Source organism: Camelus bactrianus, chromosome X, assembly GCF_048773025.1.
Source record: "Camelus bactrianus isolate YW-2024 breed Bactrian camel chromosome X, ASM4877302v1, whole genome shotgun sequence".
NCBI classification, from domain to species: Eukaryota; Metazoa; Chordata; class Mammalia; order Artiodactyla; family Camelidae; genus Camelus; species Camelus bactrianus.
The window spans coordinates 113,722,334-113,750,162 of record NC_133575.1 but is presented as its reverse complement, the minus strand read 5'-3'; the positions used below and the strand labels follow the sequence as shown (position 1 = coordinate 113,750,162).

The window sequence follows — 27,829 nt, the reverse complement described above, 5'->3', positions numbered from 1 at the left end:
CAGACAGCAGCAGAGTGTTCAGGAATTCAACTGCGTTCTGACACTGTCTAGCCAGAGATGGCATCGGACCCTCTGGTTCAGGCCCAGTCCTCCAAGACTGCCCTCCCCCCACCACTTCAGAAGCCCACCGCAAGGCAAGGTTCTTGCCTGTGCTGCTAAATGGCCAGCTGTAGGTTGGGGATTCCAACTCCCTCCTCCTTGGGTTTCCAACGCTGGTGACAAGTCGAGGCTGTTACGTGTCCTTCTGAAAGACCTGTCCTTCTGAAAGACCTTCAGGGGTTGCCACGCCCTCCTCCTCAGGTTTGGTTGATTTGCTAGAGTGGCTCACAGGTCTCTGACAAACATACTACTTCCTAGATCACCAGCTGAACATAAAGGGCATGAGTCACGAAGAGCCAGATGGAAGAGGTGCTAGGGCCAAGGTGTGCGGGAGCGGGGCCGACTTCCCCGCTCTCTCAGACAGCGCCACTTGCCCCAGCTCTCTACCTGCTCGCCAACCCAGAAGCTCTCCAAACCCATCCTTTTGGGGTTTGACGGAGGCTTCATTACATAAGCACGATTGGTTAAATCATTGGCCACTGGCAACTGAACTCAAATCTCCAGCCTTTCTCCCCTCCCTGGTGGTGCTGGGGAGGGGCCAAAAGATCCAAACTTTTAATCACATGATTGGCTCTTCTGGCAACCAGCCCCATTTTAGGTGCTTTGCAAACACATCTCATTCACATAAAAAACAAAAAAAGCACATTCATCACTCTCAACACTGAGGACATCCCAAGGGCTTTGGGAGCTGTGAACAAGGAACTGTGCCCAGAAACCAAAGTCAATGACCAGAGGTATCCTTGTCCTGAATCACAGCAGGAAAGGGGCCTCCTCTCCTTTCTCTCCCGCCTTTCAGGGAGGTGAGGACCTTGGTGTGAGAGGACGGGTCAGATCATCTGAAGGAACCACGCCTTGGCAACAGAGAGAAGAGTCCCGGGTCCTCCCAGGAGTCAAGGTGAGGGCCCGAGGGAAGGGTGAGGGGACCCGCACGCCCACAACAAAGATGGGACACCAAAGGAAACCTCGTTCAGCCCTAGAAACCCTGGGAAGGTCGATAAGCTTGTCCTCCCACAAGGCCACTGGGTCCCCACCTGTCACCCCGGCCCAGACTCCTGTCAGCTGCCAACACCTGTCATTATGTCCCTGGTTCAGATGAGTGAGCTCCGCCAGGCTGTGGAAGACCTTCAGGACCCAAGAGACGCCCAGGGCCTGGTGGATGTGCAGCGGCTGGAGGCTGAGCAGGAGGGGGCCGCATCCCCCCGGTCCTCCTCGTCCTCCTCCTCCTCCTCCTCCTCAGTCTCCTCTTCCTACTCTGCCGGTGCCGAGTCCCTGCGCCAAGGGGCAGAGCTTTCAATGATGGCTGACCTGGTGAGCTTCCTGCTCCTCAAGTATCGCAGGAAGCAGCCGACCACCAGGGCAGAAATGCTGAGTATCCTCAGAGCATACCAGCACCACTTCCCTGTGGTCTTCAGCCAGGCCTCTGAGTGCATGCAGCTGGTCTTTGGGGTGGATGTGAAGGAGGTGGACCCCAAGGAGCACTTGTACATCCTGGTCCCCACCCTGGGCCTCACCTGTGATGGGATGCAGGGTGATGAGCGGAGCATGCCCAAGAACGGCCTCCTGGTGATACTTCTGGGTGTCATCGTCCTGGGGGGAGAGGGGGCGCCTGAGGAAGAGGTGTGGGGAGCACTCGGTGTCATGGGGGTGCATCCTGGGAGGGAGCACTTCATCTATGGGGAGCCCAGGGAGCTCATCACCAAAGCGTGGGTGCAGGAGGGGTACCTGGAGTACCGGCAGGTGGCCGACAGCGATCCCGCTCGCCACGAGTTCCTGTGGGGGCCCCGGGCCCACGCGGAGACCAGCAAGTTGCAAGTCCTGGAGCATTTGTTTAGACTCAACAGTAAGGGTCCCATTTCCTTCCCGTCCCTGTCTGAGGAGGCCGTGAGCAATGAGGAAGAGGGGGCCTGAGCCAGACTTGCAGCCGCGCTCCTTCCAGGCCCCTGTCCAGCAGCTTCTCCTGCCGGGCAGGAAGGGAGTCCATCCTTCACTCTGTGTTTGCAGAGCGAGCGGTCAGCCTTGGAAGGAGTGAGGGCCCGGGCCAGCTCGGGGGGCACGGCGTACAGCATCTCTGGGCTCCTCCTGTCCTTTATGGTGACGTGGAAATTGATCTTTGTTTCCTGTAGGTGTTTTTCAGTGCTGTTCCTATTAATAGAAGATTTAATAAGCTTCAGTATCTAACTTTGTGAATGACATTGATCACAACGTGTGTGTGCTTATCCAGTTCAAACACAACAGTTTTCCTCTTCTGTAAAGGAGACTGAAATCTCTCTCTTTTTTTTTTTTTTTTTTCCTGTCATCCTGGATGACATAATATGGAATTGCAATTAGAATTGTTCGGGAAATGTGAGAGTAATTAGCAATAATATAGATGAGGGAAGATTTAGAACAATAAAAGTAAAAATATTAACTCGCTTCTTATCCCTTCTTGTTTGTCATTTTATACGTGTAATATCCCTATGTTTAATTGGATTTCCACGGGTTATTTAAGAAAGTAGGAGAAAATCAGTCTGAATCAACAGGATCCCCGCTCACCGTCTCACTTCATCCGCACACATTCACCGAGCCTCTGCTCTCCGGAGGGCTCTGTGTTAGTGGGGACACTAGGAAAAGCAAGACACACCCCACACCTAGAAGGACAGGCTAGGAGCCCAGTCACATCAGGAAGATGGTGACATGTCCCTGAAGTCCCACAGAACAAGGGAAAGAAGCGGCGAGGCGGAGGGGGTCCGGGAGAGAGCACCCAAGTGCAAGTGCGCAGAGCCAGGGCAGGTGGGGGCTTTGGGAAGCTGGGCTTCCTTCTGTGGGAGGTGACGGTAATGAAGCTGGGTGGTGGCGGCGGCCAGACTTGAAGAAGGCGTGTTTTGGGTTTCAGAAGCCACAGTTCGGATGGAAGGGCGGCTGGGAGGGGGCAAAGGTTGTTCCTTGACTCCCTTCCTAGGAGCTCGGTGTTGAGTCCAGCTGGGAACGCTCCCCCACCCCTCAGTGTAACCTAGCCTCTAATCGGGAGAATTTACTTAGTTCCATTTACGAGGCATGCTTTTTGGCTGATTAGCTCTTCCACATCCTACTGAGCTGCGTGTTCTCTAACATGACCTGGATAACAAACCAACCAGCCAAGTCCCAGAGGAGGGAGTGGAAGGGTCTGGGGCCAAAGAAAATCAGAAGCAACTGCCAATCATCGCGGTTCCAACAGGCAGCGCGCCCCGCGCGAGGTGCTTGGCGCACATCGCACGCACCCCTGCAGTCCTGCGGGCCGGGCCTCCTCACACCCGCCCACTGCACAGATGAAGACCCTGGGGTCGTGGGGCTCGGGAACCTTCCCAGGATCACGTGCTAGTAAGTGACGGGGTGGGGCCGAGACCCCTGGTCTGAATTCATCTAGAGCCCACGCTGCGCCCACCCATCGCAGCCTGCGGCCCGCCTCCTGACCCAGAGTCCACTTGTCTCCTCAGTGTCCTCATGGAGTCTGTCGGGTGACAGAAAGTAGGATCCTGAGGCCCAGGTAGTAAAAGCTGGACCAAGAAAGGAAGGTGACTGTGACAATCAAAGCCAGGGTGAGCACTGTCTGCGGTTTCTTGAGAGCTGACCCTGCCAGGTGGTGGCACTGCTGTCCAGTCCCAGCCCTTATCCCCCACGACAGCACCCTGCCCTGGTCTCCTCCTTCCTCGGGGCCCTCCTGGCCAACTCGAACCTGACCTGCTGACTTGGTCATCACGGGGGGTGGGGGTGTGGAGAGAGAGAGAGGGAGAGACAGAGACAGAGAGAGAGAGAGACACAGAGAGACGGAGACAGACAGAGACAGAGACAGAGAGACAGTCACGGAGACAGACACAGGGACAGAGCGAGAGCCAGAGCGCGAGACTGGGCTTGAGACTGGGATTGGGATTGTGGTTGACTGCGTCTGGAAGGCCACATTCCTTATGGGATAACATCCCTAACGTAGACTTTTCAGAAGCTGGAGAAAAGGTAACACTAGGGAACATCCTGACACCGTCTCCCCGTCCCCAGTCGGGGAGGGGAGCGGCTGTAACAGAGCTTGCCTGGGGCTCCTTTGGAAAGTGCATTGCACCCGACGGCCCCTGTGCCATTTGAGCTTCTAAGGATGGCTTTCCCGGGTCTCCTTGGCCTTGGACAACTACGAAATGAGTCATCACTGGACAAGGAAGACTCCCCTTTGCTGCTGTCCCTGCGGGGTGCAGGTGGCTTCCGGGCAGACACAAGGCCCCCAGTCTGGGCTGAGGCCGTGGGCTCGGGCGTCCGCAGTGGACCACAGGCCGGCTCTACTTCTCCGTCGGGCGGATCCTAGGCCCACGACTCCACCTTCCCCGGCCCGGCCCGGGCCTTCCCTGCCACCTGCCCCGGGTCAGACGGGAAGAGTCCACGGCGCTGCACCGCAGAGCGCTCAGCACCGCCAAGGGAATGCAGGCGCCCTCCCACCTGCTCGAGCTGTCGCAGTGACCGTGCACAGCTGCTTTCAAGGACACTAAAGCCAGCTCCTGGGGGACATACAAATTTGTTCGTTCCAAGATAGGCTGGGGACCCCGTTCACATCCTAGTCTGCTGTCCTCAAGGACCTCTTTCCTGGTCTGGAGGGGGAGGCAGATACACCCAAGGTCTCAGGGAGACAGGAGCACCCCATCTTGGGACTGGACATGCAAGGCGGGCTGTGGGAGCCTTGGGAGGGAGCCTGGGACCGGAGGAAGCCCTGACTGCCGAGGTGGCCTGGAAGCCGGGCCGGCCTTGAAGCCGGGCCCCAACATGCAGAGCGGCCTCTGGATAGAGACGGGCATCGCCACCCGACGAGGCAGCTTGAGGACACGCCCAGACAGGGGAGTTCTTGGCGGGTCCCAGAGCAGCTGGGGACTGGGTGCGGGTCTGGCCCAGGGCCCATGGATGGTGACGGAGAGCGCTTGGGTGGTCCTCTGGGCTGGCGGACACCAGGGGCTAAGGCAGGTGCAGCGGCCGGCGGGCCAGGCTGGGAAAGGCAGGCCTTGGACGTCGTGAGGGCTGGTATCGAGTAACAAGTGTCCTGAGCCGTGGCTGAGAGCGACCCCTGGGGCGCTACACGTAGCCACGGCCCAGCCGGCCCCCCCACTGGGGGGGGGCAGGGGTGCGTGGGAGGGAGGGAGGCCGACCTGTGAGGGGGCAGGCCCACCAGACCCAGGGTGTGAGGGAGGGCTGGAAGGAGCGGGCGGCAGGCGAGGCCACAGGGCTGGGATCGGCCCACCGATGTCCCAGCCTTTGGGCCCCCTTCTGAGACGCCCCCATGGCCTCCACTGAAGTTCGAACTCTAAGGACACGTCCCTGCAGGAGGGAGTGACCCGAACAAGTGCTCTGTAAACCTGTTTAGAGGCACAAAGACCTGAGCCCAAGCTCTAGTCTCGGCCTAGGAGCTCCACGAAGGCTGACAGTCCTCAGACTCGAGGGCCCCTTGGGAGAATCTCTTTCGAACCCCTTGCCCTCCCCTTCTGGAACAGGGAGTGGCCCTCAGAGAGGACAGACGCCTCTCCTTAGCGGCAGAGCTGGGATGAGGACCTAGGAGCCTGGCAGACGGGCCTTTCCAGGTCCCATTGTCTCTCCCTGTGCAGTGACTAGGAAGAACAGCCACCACAGCGGCTACAGAACACGTGTCCCCCCAGACCACTGTCCTGTCTGTCCTGCCATCCGTGGTGAAGACGGCTCTCGGGCGGGATTTGTCCCATCCCACACCCAGAGCCTCATCTATTTTCAGTCACACGTGGACGGGCTTTCCGTTGGTCACGTCCAGCTCAACAAGTAGGAATTGTCCTTGGGAGTGAGTCTGTAGAGTAGGCCCCTTGAGAAGTACCGCACCCAGAGCAGGCAAAATTATTCAGTGTACCTGCCACCGAGGTGACGGCGGGACGGGGACCCAGGGCTGGGGGTGGGGCTGGCTCGGGGAAGGCCAGCAGGGCAGGCCTGGGAGCAGACCAGGGAAATGCTTGCTCTCAACACATCAGAATACATGCTGAACCCCCAGATCAAGGACTGCAAAGGGGAAGAAGCAGGGCAGAGCCGAGTTGGAAGCGGAAGGCCAGCAATCTGGCAGGGCAGGAGCCTAACCCCCCCCAGTGACAGAGGGAAGAGGGCCTTAGAGCAGCCTCAGGGGAGGCTGAATCCGAGGTCTGAGGGAGGTGCTCTGGCGCGGACTGAGGCCGGTGTTCTGAAAGTGAGTGCTCTCGGGCCACGAGGAGTTTCTATGGCAAGAAATGGACACTAAAGAGGATCCCATGTGCTCTGGAGAGGGGTGGGGCTGCGGACAGCGGAGCTCAAAAGGAGGCTCCAAAGCACAGGGGAGGATGCGGCCATCCACTCACGCGGCACGGGGGGAACCCTATGTGCCAGGTGCTTTGGTGACACTGAAGTGGGACGTGGGGAGTGCCCCCACATGCTCCCACACACAGCCCCACTCTGGGGACAGCTCGACCCAGGGGCAGGAGAACGGAACACTTCCTTACGGCCCATCAGAGCTGGACCGACCAGCCAGCAGGAACAGCTGGAAGAGACCAAGGCAGGAGCTGGTGGCGGGGTGGGGGGAGGGGGCGCTGCCAGCCAGCCCGGGCCAACCAGCCCACTCGGACCACCACTTCCGGGAGGTGCAGTCGCCCGGGGCCCATCTCACCCCTGCCGCCTTGGTGGTAGCCAAGCCAGGGCCAGCCAGGGCCTGGCCCTTGAACAAATCGGAGGCTGGCAACAGGCCTCCCCAACCTTTGGGGATGGAAACAGGATCATGTCTGTCCGCCCACTCAGGGCCTGGCCCCTGGGAAAAAGGTGCCTGGCAGCAGATGGGAGCCTTCTCCCGGGAACTTGAACATACCTTCCTACACTTTTAGAAAACAGAGAAGCTGGGGGCTCTGTACCCCTCGCCTCCCCTCCCCTCCCCTCCCCTCCCCTCGGCCAGGGCTCCCTGTCCAGACCAACTCTGTGACCTCACGTGACACATAAAGAGGACGATGACCAAAGTCGCTGGTTGCCCTGCTACCGAGATTCTAGAATTCTGCGGACACTATTTACTGGGCGTCCCTGCTCAGATTGAAGGCACTTCTGCCCTGAGAGCTCAGTGATCTGGTCTCAGGGAGAGCGTGTGCCTGGTCTAGACTAGCTGCATGGCGAGTCAGAGCCCCGACGAGGAATATACGGCCACGGCGGCCCCCGCAGCTGATGGAGAGCCCCCAGCGGGGGCCCCATCGGGTTCATCCCCGGATCCAAAGGTGGATTCGAGGGGGATTTTGGAGAGGCCCGGCGACCAGGCCGAGAGCCAAGATCCAGGCTCCCAAGACAACCAGCCACCACAGGACCCAAACCCAGGTCCCGCCAACGTGGACGGAACCCATGGTGTTCTTGGGCTCTCCTTCCCGAGAAAGCTCTGGATGATAGTGGAGGACGAGGCCTTCACGTCCGTGCGCTGGAACGACAAGGGAGACATGCTGATCATCGAGGAAGACCTTTTCCAGCGGGAGGTTCTTCGCCGGCGCGGCGCAGACAGGATCTTTGAAACAGACAGCTTGAAGAGCTTCATCCGCCAACTGAACCTCTATGGGTTCAGGAAAATACACCTGCCCGGCACTCTGGGTCGCTCTCCGGGGAAGAAAAGGCTGATGGTAACGTAGACAGCCCTTCCGTCTCCCGAGTTCTCTGTTCCTGGAACAGCTTCCTAGTCCTGAGCGGATGAGTGATGTGCTGGGCGGGGTTCATTCCCGAGGGGGACTTTTTTCCTGTGAGCCAGTACTGAATGAAGGCTGAGGCAGTCCGGCGTGTCATGGAAGGCTCGCCCCTTAGAGATGCCCTGCGGGTGTGACCGAAGACCCAGGGGCCACTTCACGTCAGGGAGCTAGAGTGACACCTCAGCCCAGGCACCACGTAGCTTTAGTGAGCGCACACTCCAGGGCGAAACAAAACTTGCCAGGAATTTAAAAAGACCTTTTCTCCACAGTCAAACAAGACCTTTATGACGGAGGTGGGCGGGGAGGAGTGAATATTTCCCCCGAAATGACGAGAATGATTCTTGTCCTTTCAGATCTACCACAACTGCAACTTTCAGAGAGAGAAGCCCCTGCTGATCGAGAACATGCGGAGAAAAGGTGACCCGAGAGCAACTGCTCGGCCCGCTTCCAGCACAACCACCCCAAAGAGAAAGAAGCAAGCCGTCCCACCTATGAGATGCACCCAATTTTTCCATCAGAATGACTCCACCAATGATGCCGACAGGAAGACCCAGAGGGAAGCCCCCCGTGCTCAGGTGCCCAGCGGCTTCCGGGCCTTCGTGCTCCCTGGCGTCTTGTCTGCCGGCCGGGTGGCCAGGTTGGTGGTAGTGCAGCGTCCCTCCAGCGAGCAGGGCGGCCCGAGTGGGGAGGGCACCTCCAGGAATGTCACGCTAGTGCCCCCGGCTACTGCCGGAAGGGACGGTGCAGGGGAGCTGCCCAGAAGCCCCCCCGTTTGCCCCGATCCCAGCTCGGTGGTGTCCACGTGCAACACGGGTTACTGCATGCTGCTCGCGGCCCTTCTGCTCATGGCCCCCAACCAGGAGGCCCGAGGCCGATGAAGAGCCCGAGGGCTCTTCAGATTACAAGTGTGCTCTCTGCGAACAGTTCCAGAACAACCCAAAGCGCTGAGCTCACAGACCACTAGAGACACACGAAGAGCACCGTCCTGTAACCATGAACATTTTGGGCTTTAATAAAGAAAAGCAAAACTCCCCGGGACTAAATAAACAATCTGCGAGACCCGCGGGTCCGTGTTCTTTCTCGCGTTCGATTCCGCACACCTCTCACCAGATAAGCCCGCGGAGGCTGGAGACCCCGGCCGGGGGCAGGCTTTGGTCCCCATCGGCCTCTTGCATCTGAAGCTGTGGCATCTCGGACACCCGCCCAAGGAGGTGGGGAGCGAGCACTGAGGCGAGCCCAGGAAGGTCTGGTCCGCTGGGCCGGGCCTGCCCGTCAGGGGACAGACAGCCTGGCTTCTGACCTCGGGGGTGTCTCCCCCCCATTACTCATGCATCGCGGAGCAGGAGGGTCTTCCTCCTGGGTCCCCCAAGGATGCCAGAAGTTTCTGATCAGCAGCTCAGCGTCTCCAGCTCACGATCCAGGGGCCCCCCACGGAGGCCCGCCGAAAAGTAGGGCCACCCCCTCCACCAAGGGCTGAGAGCACTGCAGCCTGGCTCCGAAGAGACGGGGGGTTGCAGTCAAACGCCTGGGGGGAGGCCCGTCACCCTCGAAGGTAGCAACCACTGGAAACCCTACTCTCAATTGACCAACCCCTCCCCCCCCAACAAATGTATAAAAGATCTCCCACCCAGCGAACACCAGCACTGCTCACTTCCATCAGGGCTGTAGTTAGGACCCTTTCTTGGGACGTGAAGCGGCCGTGCGGCACGTCTAACACACCGGCTCCGTGAGCCAAGGGACACTTTACAACAGGGCGAGAGTCATCTGCGAGGCAGACGGTGCTCTTTCTGAGTCCGACGTCCTCTTGCCCGGGAGTCAGGCCGTCGCTGGCTGGTGACTCCCTGGCAAGCACTCAGCGCCCGCTCCAGCCGTCCCACATCGTCTCCTGGATGCTCTTCAGACCCTCTAGGGGTTTTGACCAGAACAAAGGCGGGGAGAACACTCACCAGCTCTCTCAAAACACATTTCTCTACACAATCCAGAATCAGCAGGGCCAGAATGAGCAGCGGCCTGCAAGGCCGCTTCCCCTTGTCCTAGAGGTCCAAAGTCCTTGAGACTCTGTCACCGAGCCCAGGGAGGCATCTCCCTGCAGGGGTCCCGCTCCCCCGTCCCCGCGTCCCGGTGGACACATCTGTTTCCGGGAACAGCACAGAGTGGGGAGCGCCCTCCAGGGCGGCGCCGATTCAGAGCGAACCAGGGGAGCACGTCCAGGGCGTGACGGCGAGCTGACCGTGCCACGGTTTAGCTTGGTCTCTCGGTCACCTCCTCTCAAGAGCCCACGCTGCTCAGGCCTCTTGCCCAAAGGGGACCAGGTGCTTGGGGACGTCTACCTGGAAGATGCCCTTCCCGCCTCTCCTGGGCACGGGCTCCAGTAACCACCGGGGGTTGGAGAGCGTGGTCAGGTACTTCTGCTGCAGGTTGGTCAGGACGGCTCGATTCTCCAGTTCCACAACCTCCTCGGGACCTAAGTTTTCTGGGCACAGCAAAGTGTCCCCAACGTCAACGAGCCCTGTGCACAAAGAGAGAAGCACACAGATGTCTTCCCTTCCATAAACCAGGCCTGCCCCTAAGAGAACATGGTTATTCAAGGTCACAACCACTAGAGACGGAGGCGATATCAGCACGTGGACCCAGAGTCAACTGGGTCGCGCTGGCTGAGCACTTCCGAGGAACCGACGTCCCTCTTCAGGGCACTTGGGGCGAGGCCCAGGGAGGGAGACATTTTCTTCTCATTGCTCCCCCAAATTCTAATTCCATGTTATCTTGTTCAGGATGACACAATAAGATTGGAGATTTATAACTTGTTTTACAAAAGAGCAAATCTCTTGTGTTTGAACTCGATAAGGATACAGACATTGTGATTAATGTCATTGACAAAGTTACATAGTGAAGCTTATTAAATCTTCTGATACAAGGAACACCACTGAAAAATTCCTACAGGAAACAAAGATCAATTTCCATGTCATCATAAGGGACGGGAGGAGCCCAGAGATGCTGTACACCGTGTACCCCCAACTGGCCCGGGCTGTCACCCCTTAGGAGGCTGCCTGCTCGCTCTCCAAACACACAGTGAAGGATGGACTCACTTCCGGCCCGACAGGAGAAGCTGCCGGACAGGGGCCTGGAAGGAGCCCGGCTGCAAGTCTGGCTCAGGCCCCCTCTTCCTCATCACTCAACACCTCTTCAGACAGGGACAGGAAGGAACTGAGATTCCTTGTATTGACCCTGAGCAAATGCTCCAGGACTTGCAGCTTGCTGGTCTCCGCGTGGTCCCGGGGCCCCCACAGGAGCTCGTAGCGAGGGGGATCGCTGTTGGGCACCTGCCGGTACTCCACGTGCCCCTCCCGCACCCACACGTTGGTGATGAGCTCCCTGGGCTCCCCGTAGATGCAGTGCTCCCTCCCGGGATACACCCCCATGACACTCAGTGCTTCCCACATCTTCTCCTCAGTGGCGCACTCTCCCTCCAGGAGGATCACACCCAGGAGCATCACCAGGTGGCCGTTCGTGGGCATGCTCTGCCCATCGCCCAGCATCGCGTCACAGGTGAGGCCCAGGGTGGAGACCAGGACATACGAGTGCTCCCTGGGGTCCACCTCCTTCACATCCACCCCAAAGACCAGCTGCACACACTCAGAGGCTTGGCTCAAGACCACAGGGAAGTGGTCCTGGTCATCTCTGAGGACCGCATTCAGCATGTCTTCCTTTGTGGTCGGCTCCTTTGAGTGGTACTTCAGGAGCAGGAAGCTCACCAGTTCAGCCACCTTCAAATGGAGTGGGTCTGGGTGTGAGGACTCGGCATCTGCGGGGTCCTGGCCGGTGCTGGGCCTCTCCTCATCTTGGCTGCTGGAGGTGCTGTCTTCCGACTGGCTCCATGGAGGGGCTGCCATGGCTGTGGGGGAGGGGCAGACAGCCTGAGGGCTCTGCGCGGGACTGGGTATCCCAGAATCATCCACCTCCTCCAGGGTGTCCAGCAACAGGACTGAGTAGGAAGACGAGGAGGAGAAGGAGGAGGACGAGGAAGAGGAGGAGGAGGAGGAGGGAGACAACGGGGATGCGCCCTCCTCCTCCTCAACCCAAATGTCCTGCTCATCCTCGGAATCCTCAGCCTCTCTTGGGTCCTGAAAGTCGGCTTCAGTGTGGTGGAGGTCACGCATCTGAACGGGAGGCACGGTGAGTGGTGTCGGGCAGCTGAGAGCAGCGAGGGCAGGGGTGACAGATGGGGACCCACGGGCCTGGGGGAGAGAGGGAGTGTCAGTGACCCGGGCTGAGAAACCCACCGTGGGGGACTCTGACAAAGGCGACTTACAGGTCTCCTCTTCAGGGGTGCCCTCGGCCTCACAGGGGCTCTCCTCCTGGTGGACGGTCGTCTGTGAATCTGACGGGGGAAGTGAGGCGGCTCCTCAGGGTGCAGCCGGCACAGCCCGAGGTTCTGAGGACGCCAGAGGGTGTGTGGAGTGGACGTAGGCCTTGTGGGGTCCCCTCTGTTCCCAGAGCCCCCGGGTACACACTCAGGGCCCACACCTCACCTTCAGTCCTGGCACTGCCGGCCTCCTGTGCTCTGTGACCCGAGGACACGTGTCTCAGACCTAGGCCTTCCCGGTGTCTGGAGCCCCTGGGAGAGAAAGGAGGGGAGATCTCGGATCTACACTGTGGCACAGCCCTGGACCCGCGTGCTGGCAGGAGGCCTGGGCTCTGGCAGGTTCCCACTCTTCTAGGGTAGGAGGTCCTGTCCGCGCTAACTCAGGGTCCTCACCGGGACTCCAAGCGGGACCTGGGATTCTGCTCTCCAACCACCTGAGGGCCCCATCCTGATAGTAGGTCCCCGGTCTCTCTGAGCCCTGGATGCCGAAGTCAGGACACACCACGTGTGCTCATCCCGCATTGAGGCCTCCCAGGGCTGACAGCAGGGGCAGGATCGGTTGTGTCCCCTCTGTTCTAGGGTCTCAGGTCCCCTCACTCCTCCCTTAGGGTCCTCACCTTGACTGCTGGCGGGACCTGGGATTCCCCTCTCAGCCCACCCGAGGCCCCGCCCATCATACCAGGACCCCAGAACCTCCGAGACCCGGATGTCAGGAAATGCCACCGGTGGTCACCCTGCCCCAAGGCCTCCAAGGTCCAACACTGTCCCGGGGTGCAGGATCCATCCGTTCTCCCTCGGGGTCCTCACTTTGACTCAGTTGGCATGTAGCCTCCCCTTGGAACCCCCGAAGCCCCACCCCTCATCCCAGGACCCCAGTCCCTCGGAGACCCGGATGTCAGGAAGTCAGGACCCCACGAGTGCTCATCCCACCCAGGCCCTCCCAGGGCTGACAGCAGGGGTGGGATGCTGTGAGGCACCTTCTGTCCTCCCTCAGCGTCCTCAGCTTGAGCCCCGGCAGGTCCTGGGACGCCCCCTTGTTGACCCGAGCCCACACCCTCACACCAAGGCCCTCACTGCCCTGAGACCCCCAGGGGAGCCTCTGGACTCACATCAGGCCACCAGGCCCAGGGCTTCCCAGGACTGTGGACGCCAGGGGCTGAGATGGATTCCATGGGTTCCCTCAGCCCTCTCTCTGCTCCTCACCTGGGCTCCCGGCTGGGCCTGGGCCTCTCCCTGTGCCCACCTGAGCTTGGTCCCCTTGGACTCAGACCCTCCACAGCAAGGACACCCATGATGGAACCGGAGGCGGAGGGGGGATGGTCGCTGATCCCCGCAGCCCTACCAGGGGTCTCCCAGGTCTGACAGCAGAACCAACCTGGATGCCTGCAAACCGACTCCCCGCACAAGGTTTTACCTGGACTCCTGGCAACGCTGGGCTCCTTCCCTGCGCAGACCTGAAGCCGGCCTCCCTCACCCAGGCCCTCACCTCTCTCACCTCCCAAGGGTGGGGCATCAGTGCCCGTCACATCTGGACCCTGAGCCCAGGGGTTTCCGAGGGCTGTCGGGGGGGCCGGAGGTGGATTCCCTGCGGGCCTCAGTCTCCTGTGTCCTCACCTTGACTCCTGACACGACTTGGGATTCGCCCTCTGCCCTCCTGAGAGTGTGTCTCTCACACCCAGCCTCTGACTCCCCGAGTTCACTGAGGAAGTGGGGGCCGGGGACTGCTCAGCCTGACAGCCCCGTCCGGGGGCCCCCAGGATTCCCGCACGGGGCCGATTTGCATTCTTAGGGTCCCTGTGTTGTCGGGTGGTTGGACCCCTCTGTCCTTACCCTGGAGGGCCCTCACCCACCCTCGCACACAAAGGCTGCAGTCCCAGCAAAGATGCTGGAGGGGACCTGCCTCCTGGTGACCGTGAAGGGGCAGAGAGCAACACACCTTCCCTCGGCGACTCGCTGACAACCAGCCTGACCTCGGGGACGGTCTGTTCGAAAGACTTACCTTTTCCTGAAGAGGCTGAGCAGTGGCAGGGGAGCTGCGGATCCCTTGCGTTGATGACTAGATAATAGTATCTGTTCCAGAGCCGTGACTTTCACTTGTCAATTCTCATCCATAGTAAGAACCACAATTCTCATCTGCACCTACTGTGCGTGTATCTGTATCACATGCCTAGAGTGTATGTGCTTATGTACACGTACATCCACACACCACACACATGGACCAAACATGCCACGTGTGCCGCATGTGGAAACCTGGGCCGTCCCCAGACACAGGTGCCTGCCCAGGGCCCTGAGGCGCGGATCCCCGCCCCCTTGCGGGAGCCCTGAGAGCCCACCGGACCCAAGGGCACCATGCTTTGAACTACAGGCCTGCCGCCTGCCTGACACCCCATCTGCCCAGGGCAGTGAGCCTGCAGGAGAACGTGGGCCCCCCAGTCAGCTGGGAGAGAAGCCGAGCAGAGTGGGCAGGAGGAAGTGGGAGCAGGGCCCCAGCCCGAACAGAAGAGCAGACTTCAGAGGGCCGAGCCTTTACCCCCACATCCAGGAGCCTTCTCCATCCTCACACCCTCTCTCCTAGACCCAGACCCGCCTCCTGGGGCCCCGTCTCCATTTCAGGATGGATGGTGATCCCGCGGGGCTGGGACAGGCCACGTGGGCAGAATCCGGTGTCAGGCTCTCCTGAGCACCGATGCCTGGCTTCCCTGTGTTCTCAGCTACGTGGCATGAGGCACCAGGTGGTAGGACAGCGTGCAGGACAGCCGGGGCCCCCGTGAGTGTTGGCGAGTCGGCTCAGACCAGTGGGGCACAGGGCTTTCGACCCACACAAAGCTCAGACTGAATGTGTGTCCTGCGGCCGCTAAGCTGAGCCAGTCATGGAAACCGTCTGTGCCTCGATTTCTGCCCGTCAAATGGGCATAGTAGTCGTACCCGTTGAAAGCACCGGTGCGAGTTTATACACGATGCGACCTGTCTCTACAATGTCTGGGCCAAGGACGTGGACAGTAGATGCAGCTGTTGTCACTGTGCGTGTACGATGTGCCTTCCCCACACTGTGGGGCTTCTGAACCAGTGTGTACCTCCCGGTCCACTGACTCAGGTGGGTTTCCTCTTCTCACCGGCACTCTGTTATTGGGGATGGGACCCCTCGCGTGCCAGAAGTTCTTAGACATGACATAGCTTGTTCTAGACCCAGCATGGGTGACGCTCAGGGGCCCTGGACCAGCGCAGGGGAATGGACTGTGCTGAGGGGCTTGGCCCCGGGGAGGAGGCATTAAGACCCCTCAGGCCCACCTTTGCTTCTCCAGTCCCCACACCCCGTCGCTCTGCTAGGGCAGGCTCTCCCAGCAGACACGCTGAATGCCCCAGGCCGTGGACTGACATTGACCTCCCCCCCGCCCCCGCCGCCAAACTGCATGTCTTTTGGCCTCCGAGGAGCTCCATTTCCAGTACGTGGTAGTAAAATGGGACTTGGCTTCGCGCAGATCACGCCTGTAGCTCCTACGCTTTGGAGGCCACGATCAGGGTTTTGGAGACGTGGGGGACCTAGGTTGAAGCATGGGAGGAGGGCAAATGCTTGCTCCAGGGGCCCGGGGTGGGTTCGACTCCCATGTTCATTTCCTGAGTGCGCCCTGAGCCCCTGCCTCCATATGCCTTCATCCCGCTGTGTCTCCGGGCCTCTGTCCTGCCTTCTACCGCAGTGCTGAACAGAAGTAAGCAGTAAGCACTTCGCCTCCCTTGTGCCCCTTACGCTCACATGGCAGGAAGGCAGACTTGGGGACCTGGGGCAGGTCGTCAGGAGGAAGGAGGCGGAGGTCAGGGCTTGACACACGTCTACGCCTCCATCAGCGGGAACCATACCGCGTGGCGGCGGCGGAGGCGGCGGCGGCGGCGGCGGCGAGCGCTCAGCGCCCTGTGACTCTCGCAGGCACTGGGAAGACGCGGGGCGGGTCTCCTGGGTGCTGTCTCCCCCAGAGGCCTGGAGAGACTACGTTCCTGGCCCTTCCTGTGCAGAGGGGCGTGGGCTGGTCTCGGGGTGCAAGGACATTGGGAGGGGCCCAGTTCTGAGTCCCCTTTGTCTGAGTCTCCCCGCCAGGAGGGAGAGACCCGGGAGGTGGCTAGTGGGGGCCGGCGCCGTCCGCAGGGGCTCCTTGGGAGGCCAGGGCCGAGCCTCCCCCAGTCCTAGCCCAACCCTTGCGGTGGCCCCGCCGCCCCCAGCTCCCCTCCCTGCACCCGAGTGCCAGCACGGATGCCGGACCTGCTGGAGACATGGGTGCTGCCTGAGCGCCCATGGGACGTCCCCAGGCCTGCTGGGTGGGGGAACGACAGGGGCTCATCCCTTAAGGCTTTGCACAGGCCCCAGGGGACACCTTGGCCCCGACCTCTGGGAGATCTGTCCCTGGTGATGTGGGGCCCCCTCCCTGCCCGGGTCTGAGGTTCTGTCCGGCCCGCCCATCTCTGGACCTTGTCGCCCAGCCAGTGGTCCAGCTTGCTGTGTCGGGGTGGGGACAACACTAGGGCCGTGGCCGCCAGCCCGCCTCACCTTGCAGAGCTTGACTCCTGTCAGGGCCGGCTGTCAGGAAGGGTCGCCCTGGGCCCACAGGACTTCCTCCCCCAGAGCGCTCGCTCCCCGAGGCCCCGCCAGCTCAGTCAGCAGGGGCTCAGCCCGGACCGGCCCAAACGCCCGACACCGTCTTACCGCAAACTCGCTCTTTAAGTTCTGCTGAGAATCTAAGAATTGAGGGTTTCAAGAGTTTAAGAAATTCAGCAAAGAACAAAGAAACGAATGTCTCCTTGCCGCCTGCAGTTTTGTGTTTCGTGACTCCTGATGGGCCTTGCAAACGTCTTGATACTGCCATCCTGCATTTAAGAGCCCAGATACCTGCCTGAAATAAAGTTCCCAACAGGGACGTGGATTCCGTCACCACGGTTACCTGAACTTACCACGTTGTCACCAGAACCGTCCTCACTTGATCCCAACATTTCCATCCTACTTCATGTTGGGGGAGGGGTGAGGAACTCTTTCCTCCCCGTCCTGCCTTGAAAGTTAAGGCCTCGGGAAAGGTACCTAGTGGACGAGGCTGAGGAAGCAGGCGGAGAGCTGAGGGCGTGGGGCCCTTGCACAGCGGCTCTGCAGGCTTTGTCCTTGGTTGGATGGAGGGGCTGGGGGGCTGTCCTGGGCACTGCAGGCTGTTAAGCCTGGTCCCTGGTTTCTGCCCACCCGTGTCAGTAGGCCCCCACTCCCCAGTTGGGACACAGAAATATCTCCAGACTTTGCCACGTGTCCCCAGGAGGGGCATCGCCCTGGTGTGAGGGGTCGCCCTGAGTGAGAACCAGTCTTCTTGGGGACTCATGCGGGGGTCCGTAAGGCTTTCGTGGGGAACAGGATTCCTGCTCTGGGTGCTTCTCTAAGAAAGCTCTCTCCTGACTCGCTGCTTTCTCCTCTGTCATATAACTACTGTCAGCCCGTACCCATCCTGGGGGTCATGACCCAGAGTACCTGGCTGGTCTCTATGGCATCGTGTGTCCCTGTCTCTCGTGGCGACGATGCCAGTGACGGTGAAGACAGCCATCCCCGAGCCCTACAGGGCCCCCAGGCAGGGAGGGGTGCACGTCCCCACGGCAGACAAGACAGGACAGGCGATGACAGTGCCTCTTTCCCGGGCCTGGTCTTTCGGCGGGTGAACGGTCCCACCCCTCCTCCCTCCCTCCACCCCGCCCGTCTGGTCATGGGCACCTTCTCAGGGTGACTCCCGTCCCAGCCTGCTCAGGGCATCATGCTTCAAAGGGTCAGAGAACGGGAACCTAGGGAGATGGGGGGCCCACTGAGGACCCGAGCTGGCCCCTGGGCTGAAGGAGGCTTGGGCAAAGCTTGTGGGAAGTCAGTCTGCCATCCACCGCCAAACTCCCGTGGTTCTGCCCCTCTAGGGAACCAATGTCACACTTACATCGTCTGGGGCACTTGGGAGGCAGCCCTGTGTGTGCCACCTTTTCTGCTTGAATCCATTGTCACTCTCCTAAACACTGTCACCTGGGACGCCCTGGAAGCAGAAGGAACATCCAGGGAGGGCTCTGGACCCACCTGGCCTCTCCTCGGGTGGCCCCAGCACGAGGGGTCCTCGAGACGCTGTTGTGCTGTCCCGGGCCAGCCCCAGAGGGCGGCCTTTCACACTCACTTCCCTCCTGGCTGGGCTTGGGACGCTGCCTCTGCCCCAGCCCAGGAGGACGCGAGGTCAGTCCTCAGATACCGGGCTCCAAACCCGGAAAGGGCTAAGTGGTAGGAGTGGAGCACGGAACCGGTTCCTTGCGGCCGTCAGGCGGCCTAGACTGTGCAAGTAAGACCGCGCCCTTTTTGAGAAGCAGACAACTTGATACTACGTTGCACACATCTGCCCCTTCTCTCTAGATTGACGCGTGAGCACGTTCCACCTGGGTTGAGGTTTATGGGAAAGCGGTTTTTAAACAGCAGCATCTCCGTGTGATTCACGAAAGGAGGCACCGGAAGTCCGAGACGCAGAGGGAAGAAACGTGCTACTTCAAAGTTAAGGCGCTGCCAAATCAAGGCCCCCTAGAAAAGGGACGTGAGTCCATCTGGGAGGTGGGTTTGCACACGAGCAGGCTGGGACGGGAGTCACCGCAGAGCGGCAGGACTGGGGTCCCCCGTGCTCCTGTCCTCCCCTGCGGGGTCCCCTTCTCGGGGCCTCCTCTACCTGCTGTCACGCTGAACATAAGGGGGAGCCGAGCCTTTTGGTTCTGCTGGATTGGCGTTTAGCCGTCTCCTCCCCGGATCTCGGCACTCTTATCTCTGCCGCAAGCCCGCCGAGGGCCATTTCCTATGCTCGTTAGGACAAACACTCCTTTTAAAGAGGCCCGTCCACAGGAACACGCACTATAAGCTGGACACCCCAGGGACCAGAGGGTGTTGAAACATGACACCTTGGAAGTGTTTAGCTCAAAAAGGAAAGGAAAAGAGAAACAAGAGAATGTCACCAGATCCAGGACCTGCAGGAAGAGCCAAATCTCAGTGTTGCTGTCCAGACCCCAGCCAGCACCTTCAGGGCCGCCACCTCCACACCTGCGTGTCTGAGGACAGAGAGGGCACGTTTTAGGCCTCTGACAAGGGGAGACCTGGCCTTTTCTCACCTGTCGAGTGGACAGCCTGCTAGAGCCAGGTGGCGGCACGACGGGAAGACGTGTCTGGAGGACTGGGAGAACTGTCCCTGTGATTGTGGGGCTGCCCTGGCCAGGTCGTTGTACCTGTCGAGCCCTTTAAGGGTCTGTTTTAATGAGCGGAGGCAGAACGTCTGAGGGGCTTCACCGCGTGTCTCCCAGGTGCCCACGCTGGGTCGCGGCTGGGTGTTACCTGCGATGATACCGACAAGCAAAGGCATGTGAGGGCAACTCCTGGGCTCAGACAGACCCAGGACAGAGGCGATGAGCACTTTTGCTCAGGACAGAATCGCTCATGTTCTGATTCTCTTTACTGCCCTGCACGTGTTCTGAGCAGGCGTCCGCCTCTGTTTGTCTAGTCGCTACCGTCCTGGTTGTCTGGGGGCCCGCCCGGAGGCGGCAGGGACTCCGGGAAACAGCGGCAGCCAGGGCGGCAGTGGAAAAGGGGCTCGGGGGATGAGGGGTCACGGTCAGGGCGGCGGCAGGGCCGGGAGTCAGGACGGGCGTCCAGGGGGCGCACAGAGGCAGCACGGCAGCCACCGGAAGGTGCGCGGGGGGCACGCAGAGGAACTGGGGGTGCCCGGCGGCCAGGCCCAGCACCGGCCTGTAAGAAGTCTTCTGGGTGGGGGGCCAGGTGAAGCAGTCCCAGGGGAGCTCGGCTGGCAGGGCCACCTCTGCCAGGACAGGCACGAGCGTAACGGGAGCCTGTGCGCCCTCGGGCTGCCCGGTGGCCGTCGGGTCTAGTGCGGCTTCGGGATACCTTCTTGGTTGGATGGGCTGCCGTTCCCTCAGGGGCCGGAGGGGGCGAGTCCCTCGCGGCTGGGCCGGTGGCACTGTCGAGCTCTCGGGTGCTCAGGGTCTCCTGGTTGTCCTCAGGACCGGGTGGCAGGTCGTCCTGCGGCTCGGCCGTGGTGGGGTCGGGTGGAAAGCCCGGGGCTGCCGGCCTGCCGTCCATCTGCCGGGATGCAGGTTTCACGCCCACTCTCCTCTTCATCCTCAGGGGGAGATGCGGGCAGTCTCTCTTAAACAAGGGACTGCAGTAGAACTGTAACTGAGGTTCACAGTTTAGAGAGAAATACAAGCTCTGCGTCACCCGGGAGTTGATCACAACCAGTAGAGACCGCCTGGCTCGGCCCCTGTGCGCCCTCCCCCCGCCATCCCCAGGCCCCTGTGGAGAAGGCAGGTCCCAGTCCCAACAGGACGCTCTGCACCAGCTTTTCCATCCTCCAGACTGGCCACTCACCGTCGCTTTCGCCCTTGGAAAAGGACTAAAATGGCCAATTAATTAGGACATGTACAAGGCCGAGGAAAGGGGACTTGGGGTCTGCAGACGGGAGCCAAGAAGGTTTGGTGGCTTTATAAGGAAGTGTCTGTCAGGTGGCGACAGACTCGGCCCCCGGCTGGGAGTCACTGCCTCTTGGCCGCCAGGGGCCCGCTGACCTGGGGAAGCACGCGGCTCGTGCCACCTGACTTTCCACAGGCTTGGAAAAGTGCTCTGGGGCCAGCACTCCCCATGACAAGACCGGGGACACTTCTGCTTCCAGGGCAAGGACCTGTCCCCCCACTGAAGTGCTGGCCTGGAGCCGAGGGAGTCACAGGTGCACACAAACCCCACCAGGGCCACGCGTCCCCGAGCAGGAGGGTATGAAGGAACAGCGATTCCACAGTGTCATCCTTTCCCAGTGTGACTGACATGCACGTGCGGGGCAGCCCTGTAGGCTTCGGGTGTTCGGGACGGCGACTTGACTTCCGTGTGTGGTGAAGTCTAGTTCCCATCCCTCACCTCAGACAGACGCAGGGAACGTTAAAAGGAAAGGAAAAGAGGTGACTTCCTTGTGATGGGAACTCTCAGGACCTCCTCCAAGGATCGTCTCCTGGTAACGAACCCCCCCCCCACTCACCTGGCGCAGCCCGGGGCTGCCCTGGAGGGACATCCCCCCGACCCCATCCCCGCAGAGCCCAGGGGCTCAGCCCCTCGAGAGGGTTGCCTCCCAGCCCGCCCCTTACTTTGCTGAGGACGTAGCCGGGTCTCTCCTCCGAGAAGACGTTGCTCAGGCAGACGGCCGTGTGCCTGTCCTGACGCATTCCGCCGAACCCACAGCGGTCAAGCTGGCGGACGGAACTCTTCATGCAGTCTGTCTGGAACACCTTCCCTGGGCCTTCCCGCTCCAGAATCTCCTGTTGAAACAGCTTCTCGTTGATGCCGACGCAACTCCCCCCTTCGTCCCACCAGACTGAGGAAACTGACTGCTGTGGACGGTTTTCCAGAGCTTCTTGAGGAAGGGGAGGCAGCCGAGGTGGCCCTCTTCCCCAGGCGGGCCATGACTGGAGGTGCGCGGCCTCTTGATCGAAGGCTCTTCCCTCGAAGCCGGGCAAGCGGTTCCTTCCAGCAGCAGCCCGAAGTCGGGGTGCCCGGCTGGCACGGGCTGGGTCGGGACGACGTCGGGGCCGGCCGGGGGAGGGCCGTCCTCTGAGCTGGTGGCCGGAGCCCCTGTTTCTGGAGGAAGCGGCACCATCCCGAAGCCGGGTGCCCGGTCCTCCTCGTCTGTAGCCATGTGGAGAGGTGGCGCGGCCTCGCTTCCTGTAAACGTCAGGCTGCAGCCCGGCCAGCAGCGCCCTGCCCTCTCAGTGCCGCTGGGCACATCACAAAGGGGGTCCGGCTGCTGGGGGGTGACATCACAGCACCGCCGGCAAGTGACCTAATAAAGGGCAAGCCCCACACGTGACCCCTAAGCGTGTCAGCATGTTGCTCCGCCCACGGTCATGACAGCAGGCCGGATGCCACGTTCACGGGTGGGGAGTGACAGGCCAAGCGCCGGGTGCAAATCGGGCACGGCCTCCTTGTCCCGGAGTCTCGGCCCTGGCAGACGTGCCTGGGCGGACGTGTGACCGAGGAGGTCAGAGCTCCCCCTCCGAGTGCACTGGCCTCGAGGGCCTGAGCGACACCGATGCTTTCATGTGCCAGGCAAAGTCTGGGACGGGGCTCCTCGGTCAAGGGCGCAGCCACAGTGTCCTTTCAGCACCGTCACGGGCCAGGGCAGCCAGTCCTCCTGGGAGACCCTCCTGCACGCCCTGGGTCGGTCCGCAGAAGTCACTGCTCAGGAGATGGCTTAGCTCCCGGGGACTGGGGAGGACAGGCCGCCGCCACTCGTCGGCCCACACGTGTCCACCCCCAGGCCCACCCGCTCTGCGTGCCGTGTCTCCCCAGGCGCGCCGGGCCCGGCTGGTCGTCCTCGGCCTCACACGCAGTGTGGCTCACTGTCCCCTGACCGACGTCCGCGGCGACCCCCGTCCCTGTTTGTGCCCAGGCTGTGAGCGCTGCCGTCCCGCTCTGGGGCCTGGTGCTGGGGAATCGGGAAGAGGCGGCCTCCGGGACGCTGTCCCCATGTGCGCAGCCACCTGCACCCACACCCGCCACTCCATTCTGGGCTTGGGGCTCAAGGATCTTCCAGACATTTCCTTGAAGCAGAAATGTCTCCAAACTTGCAGTATGGCCAGCCCAGGGCCCAGGTGCCCAATCCACTGGGTGAGGGTGAGGGCTCGGCCAGGAGATGGCGGCGCTGGTCCCTGAGCTCCACCTCCTCACGCAGATAATGTAGGAGTACCTGCATGAGGCGGTCCTGAGGACCCAGAGGGATGTAGGGCAGGTGGCAAGGTACCCGACACTTAACTCATAGCTACTGCGCTTATGGAGACAGGCGTTGCGTCTCACGGCGAGTCTGAAATCTAAGGGGCTTTCCCTCGGTGGCCCTCGGGCCCCTGCAGGAAATCATCACCAGCAGTAGGTGGGCCTCCTTGTCGACTGCTGCAAACCATGGGCTGAAATGCCCCCCGAGTTAAGTGTGTCTGGAGGCAACTAGGGCGAGCTAGACAGACACCGAACCCTGAGGGAGAAGATCTAGCTCAGTGGTAGAGTGGGTGTTTATCATGCCCGACCTCCTGGGTTCAGTTGCGGTACCTCTGTTAATTAATTGATCGACTGATTGGGTGATTAACCTAATTACTTCACCCTCCCTCCCCCCAAAAGAAATCACTTACTTTTACGTAGACATGAGCAGTAGTCAGCGCCGACATGACCAGGCAATGCCCCAGGACCCCTGAGCAGCTGAGACTGGTTTCAGACTGTCTGGGAACCCAACATCACTGTTGGGCGTCTCCTAAGCTGTAAGGATTGCATAGGGCGCCCCCAGCCCACAGAATCGCCCTGGCTCCTCCTCTTTCCCCGTCATGCCTCATGCCAGGCTGCACCAGAAGGCTCCTGGGAGATGCTCACCCACCCCCATGCCCGTTTCTGGTGGCAGCCAGAGTTCCTTTTTGTGCTGGCTGAGACAAATTCCAGTGTCCTGGACCGAATCTAAAACAAGACCTGCAGAGTGCACGTAGAAAATGAGGAAGCAGTTTATTGAGCAGCTAAAGGGAGCGAAAAGAGTGGGTTGAGTACACTTGTTACACACCAAGCAGGAAAGGCTACACCATTCCCAATGTCCCCTCCAGCCAGAACAGGCGTGCCACGGCGGGCCTCGGGTGGGGCCGTGCACGCGGTGCAGGGCCGTGGAGCCCAGTGTAGACAAGGTAGCGGCCGCCCACTTCCACCCTCCACTCCACTCTTGGATGACAGTGTCAGTGCCCCCTTTACCCTCTTTTACAAAACGGCCTACTTGTTCCCCGGCAGAAAGCCCTGATCCTCCAGGCTCTGCCTTCTTCCCCTCTGGCTCATGGCTGTACCACCAGCTCTTGGAGCGATGGTACCTCTAGTTAAAAGCGTGGAAGCATCCTTGCTAGGGGCAGACATAAGCCCCAGATCCCACTGTACACCCTCGGCTAGCTGCTCCCAGTCTCGGCCACTTTCTGCAGCATGCCAGCTTCCAGCCGTGCTTTAGTTTTCTGCAGCGAATATTCGCAGAATGTTAGAAAAGCACAAACCATTTCTTGCTTATTGTGGCGGTTCCAGCAGTCACTGCTACTACGTATGTGGAGAAGCTGAAGGGGAGATGGCAATGTCCCATTAAGGGGTGGTACCCCAATGGGCGGAACAGGGGTGTCACTGGCTTCTACTTCTGCAACAGAACGTGTATGTCTCCAGTACAAGCTTGTAAAAAAATACTTTAACAGAATATACTGTACAGAACTAGGATTTACCACGGTATATTACAATGCTAAAATATTTGTATAAATACTATACAGGCACGGAGTCACTCCATTAGAAAGGGCTCACCAATGGGATCATTAAAAACTGCTGTCGGCATGCCCAGTGAGAGACTACTTCCATGGCAGGAACACGGCGGGAAGGGGGGCGCGGGCACGCACGCGCTGTGGGAGGCGGGTTTACCGTTCCCACCGACTGCGCCACAACAGCAGCATCTGAGCCACGTGGCGAGGCCGGCCTGGCTTAAAAATACATTTTGGAATAACACTTTTGATGGGAATTGTCACACTTTGCAAACTAGCCATGTAGACCTTCCTTCTCCCAAGCCATCTCCTCAGGTACCTGCCCAGGGAAATCGCTTTCTCCCCAGCACACACACTCCCTCCACCACATCTGCATCCCGGACACCCTCCCCACACCGCCCTGCTTGTTCCAGTCACCTGCGCCCTGTGCATCCCGCCGCGCTGAGTCACTGGTAGGCATTGAGTGCAAACAAGGCATGAGATGGAAGTACCCGGAGACCCAGCTCCAGCTCCAGTTCTGGGTGGGGTGAACAGAGAGGCAGAGGCAGGTAGAAGACAGCGCAGGTCCAGGTCCACTTCCGTCTGTCCCAGGAAGTGGTATCTAATCTGGCATCTCAATATTTAATTTGGGAGGTGGGAGGACATACTTCCCAGGGCTCTGGGTGATAACCACTCTGGTCTTCTTTCGAAACATAGGTGCAATCTTAGGAGGTTCTGGAACTGGCGTCTCTTCAGTTTCCTCGTTATCTTCATGATGGAGGTCATAGGAAATGTTTCCGTATTCTCTCAAAAATGGGAAGATTTCAAGCAGAAACTGACAGAAATCCTTACGAATACCAAACCACCCTGAAAAAGAAGAAATGTACTTTCTCAAACAATAGCATCCACTGAATTTTGGGCTATTGTTCTTTCCTGAATGAGGAGTTTTACTTATAGAATGCAATGCTTTATCCTGATGTCTTAGGAATGGAGCCTGGCCCAGACCACCTGAATCAGAAACCATGGGTGGGGTGGGCAATCACTTGTACAGGCCCTCCTGGGGATTCTGATGGGTCCTCCAGTTTAGGAACTACCGTTCTGGGGAGTCTCAAATACCGGTGGCGCCTAGACCGTGCTGACATCCTCCAATCTTCCTCCCAGGAGAAACTCATGTATAACAAAGAATGGCATCCAAGAAAAGGATTTTCTCTCACCCTCTGGAATCCAGGAAGATAGCAGGCAGGTGTTGGTCCAAGCCAGGAGGCGGCCTGAGCTCAGGAGGCCACCTCAAAGCTACTTCTCTAAGGCCCACTCTTCCTGTCTGTGCAGCACTAAGCCATCAGCTCAGTGGTGGCTCTCCTGGGGCACCCCCCTGTTGCATTAGTTTCTTGAAGGGTGTGATCTGGGGCTACGTGCAAAGGAGCTAAAAGTCTAGTGAGGAAGGGACCCTCATCAGAGCACTTCAAAACTGGCTGTCACAGCATGCAGGCGGTGAGGAAGAGCGAGCGAGCCAGGCGCCACTGACAGACTCGGTGACGTCTGGAATGACACCGGGGAGAGCGAGGAGGAAATAGACCCCAGGAGGACTCCCGGGGTTTGGTCGGTGGGGTGTAGTTTCCTCTAATCCTCAGGGGGCCCTGGGAAGAAGGTATCTTGATTGCCATGGTGCAGCAGAGGGGACGGAGCTCAGCAAGGCTGCCTGCCACCATCTATCCTGCCTCAAGTTGCAGAGCGCACGGCTGGGGCAGCCATGGTGCAGCACAGCAACATCAAGGCTGACACAATGCCCTTCCCCTGGAAGATTCCAGACCCTCCTCAGCCCTCACTTGTCCATGCAGACTCCTCAACTGGGGCCCTTAGGCTCTCTTTTCGTAGAGTGGGGCCACCTATACACACATACACACACACACACACACACACACACACACACAGAGGCACACAGCCACACATGCGCGTACATGCACGCACACACACACAGTGTTCAAGGACTTCTGGAATGCTGAGTACATACAGTGGTTTCCGCCTTTCTGTCCAAATGTGGTCGCCATCAGAGTGATCAAAGAAAGCCAAAGGGGAACAAATATCGGGATACAGGAGAATGCATTGTGGCCGTCCAGTTTGTGGACCAGCAGGATCTAAAGAAAGAGAAACAGTCAAGGTTCTGTTGATGGAGCATCTGAAAGTAGACACTGTCTGCAGCCAGACCGCCCCTCCCTAGTCAGCTCTCCTAAGGGGGAAGCCAGCGCCACAGGAGACTGCAGAAAGCCCAGCCCTGGGGAGAGGACGGCATGAGCTTCCTTCTCTCTCCTCAGGAATAATAAAACCCATCCACCTAGAACATTTCCAACAGCAGGACTGTAATGGGAAACTCTTCTTGGTGATTTTTCTGAGGAGTCAACAGTGGCCGCGCCAGAATTCTCCACAGGACTTGAATACAAAAAGACAACATCCATCTCTCTCTCTCTCTCTCCCCACCCCACCTCTCTCTCTCACAGACAAATCCATACATTCAGATGCATCATGGCTAGAAAGGAATGCTTCTCACTGCCAGCCCCTAGGCCCCCAAAGAAAGGCCACTCTGACTGCCTTCTGGGCCAGTGGGCTGCCCTTACAGCTACGAATGGTGCTGTCGCAGGGCGGCGGGGGCTGCAGGGCCTGAAAAGTTCTGCCAAAAGCTTACCTCAAAAGTAAGGAGCGGCACAACGATAGTCATCCAGCTCAGCGCCATCGTTATGTGTGTCCTTCGCTGCTCTGCGATCACGTCCATGGAGCGCAGGAACAGGACGGACCACACGATGTAATAGAGGACCACCAGGCACAGAAAGGACATGAGAATCCACAGGGGTACACACACAACCTGAGGGAAGGAGAGAAAGGGCTTTAGAGTTTTTGCCCAGCAGCATCTGGGGAGGCAGAGCCAACTCCTCACTGGATCTCTGCAGTGAAGATGGTGCCAGGCACGAGTGAGGCCACGCGGGTAAGAGGACACAGTGTTCACTGTGGGACCTGCCACCCGCCTGGGAAGTGCTTGTCCTGGTTTGCTCTCGGGCTGAAGGGCCTTGCAGCTGCTCTTCCAAAGGTCTGAGCTCACTCAGCCTGCAGCAGGCTCTACCAGCCTCCCCTCCCTTCGCTACCCTGCGCACACACGCCCCAGATCACCTGGACATACGCTCCTCACTGATATTGCACCCTGCCAGGGGTATTTGGCCAAGGACTGGGGGACGTGCTCCCTACAAACTCAAGCTGCCTGGGGGGCCCGGGCCCTTGGCTAATGCACATGGATGCCAGGAGGGTTCCATGACTTGGTCCTGGCCGCTTTGCCTGGGCAGGTTCTGTGTCTGTTGCTGTCAGACCAGAAAGACTTTGTTTCACT

The 27,829-nt window shown here is 59.7% G+C and overlaps 4 protein-coding genes, 1 long non-coding RNA gene and 1 pseudogene across 8 annotated transcripts in view; 2 read left to right on the top strand and 4 right to left on the bottom strand.

Moving 5' to 3' along the window:
• Positions 1-591: 591 nt before the first annotated feature.
• Positions 592-11,510, bottom strand: LOC141576442 (melanoma-associated antigen 10-like). Of its 2 annotated transcripts, XM_074359892.1 has the most exons (4): positions 10,112-11,510; positions 1,822-2,241; positions 1,611-1,686; positions 592-1,368 (listed from the first exon to the last, which is right to left on the bottom strand). In XM_074359892.1, exon 1 carries the CDS (start codon positions 11,477-11,479, stop codon positions 10,931-10,933), a length of 549 nt encoding a protein of 182 aa, XP_074215993.1. In that variant the 5' UTR covers positions 11,480-11,510; the 3' UTR covers positions 592-1,368; positions 1,611-1,686; positions 1,822-2,241; positions 10,112-10,930. The 2 variants fall into 2 exon arrangements, with proteins under 2 accessions (XP_074215993.1, XP_074215992.1); XM_074359891.1 differs by having other exon boundaries at positions 1,611-2,241.
• LOC141576252 (melanoma-associated antigen 8-like) lies at positions 862-2,007 on the top strand. The gene is made up of 2 exons (XM_074359001.1): positions 862-994; positions 1,192-2,007. The coding sequence occupies exon 2, from the start codon at positions 1,192-1,194 to the stop codon at positions 2,005-2,007; it is 816 nt and encodes a 271-aa protein (XP_074215102.1). The 5' UTR covers positions 862-994.
• Positions 7,020-8,729, top strand: LOC141576443 (heat shock transcription factor, X-linked member 3-like; annotated as a pseudogene).
• On the bottom strand, positions 8,770-11,942 carry LOC141576444 (uncharacterized). The gene is made up of 2 exons (XR_012504854.1): positions 11,534-11,942; positions 8,770-10,290 (listed from the first exon to the last, which is right to left on the bottom strand). It is a non-coding gene; the product is annotated as an uncharacterized LOC141576444 (long non-coding RNA).
• A 5,928-nt stretch (positions 11,943-17,870) lies between these two features.
• LOC105067091 (heat shock transcription factor, X-linked-like) lies at positions 17,871-23,551 on the bottom strand. 3 transcript variants are annotated; one of them, XM_074359889.1, is made up of 3 exons: positions 21,316-23,551; positions 20,069-20,359; positions 17,871-19,221 (listed from the first exon to the last, which is right to left on the bottom strand). In XM_074359889.1, the coding sequence occupies exons 1-3, from the start codon at positions 21,436-21,438 to the stop codon at positions 18,907-18,909; spliced, it is 729 nt and encodes a 242-aa protein (XP_074215990.1). In that variant the 5' UTR covers positions 21,439-23,551; the 3' UTR covers positions 17,871-18,906. The 3 variants fall into 3 exon arrangements, with proteins under 3 accessions (XP_074215990.1, XP_074215991.1, XP_045370877.2); XM_074359890.1 differs by lacking the exon at positions 17,871-19,221 and adding an exon at positions 19,234-19,501; XM_045514921.2 differs by lacking the exon at positions 17,871-19,221 and having other exon boundaries at positions 19,234-20,359.
• A 137-nt stretch (positions 23,552-23,688) lies between these two features.
• TMEM185A (transmembrane protein 185A) overlaps positions 23,689-27,829 on the bottom strand; it is a 32,638-nt gene continuing 28,497 nt past the window's right edge. The window contains exons 5-7 of the mRNA XM_074359887.1: positions 27,137-27,313; positions 26,468-26,591; positions 23,689-25,323 (exon numbers count right to left, since the gene is read on the bottom strand). Of these exons, the coding sequence (XP_074215988.1) occupies positions 25,079-25,323; positions 26,468-26,591; positions 27,137-27,313 (546 nt within the window). The 3' untranslated portion in view covers positions 23,689-25,078. The remainder of the gene's footprint in view (positions 25,324-26,467; positions 26,592-27,136; positions 27,314-27,829) is intronic.

Excerpts from the sequence above, each read along its gene's own strand:
- LOC141576442 (XM_074359891.1), bottom strand. The coding sequence starts at position 11,479 with ATGCTGAATGCGGTCCTCAGAGATGACCAGGACCACTTCCCTGTGGTC.
- LOC105067091 (XM_045514921.2), bottom strand. The coding sequence starts at position 21,438 with ATGAAGAGTTCCGTCCGCCAGCTTGACCGCTGTGGGTTCGGCGGAATG. Across the intron at positions 20,360-21,315 it reads CCGGCTACGTCCTCAGCAAA|TTACAGTTCTACTGCAGTCC; the intron begins GTAAGGGGCGGG and ends TGTGAACCTCAG.
- LOC141576252 (XM_074359001.1), top strand. The coding sequence starts at position 1,192 with ATGAGTGAGCTCCGCCAGGCTGTGGAAGACCTTCAGGACCCAAGAGAC.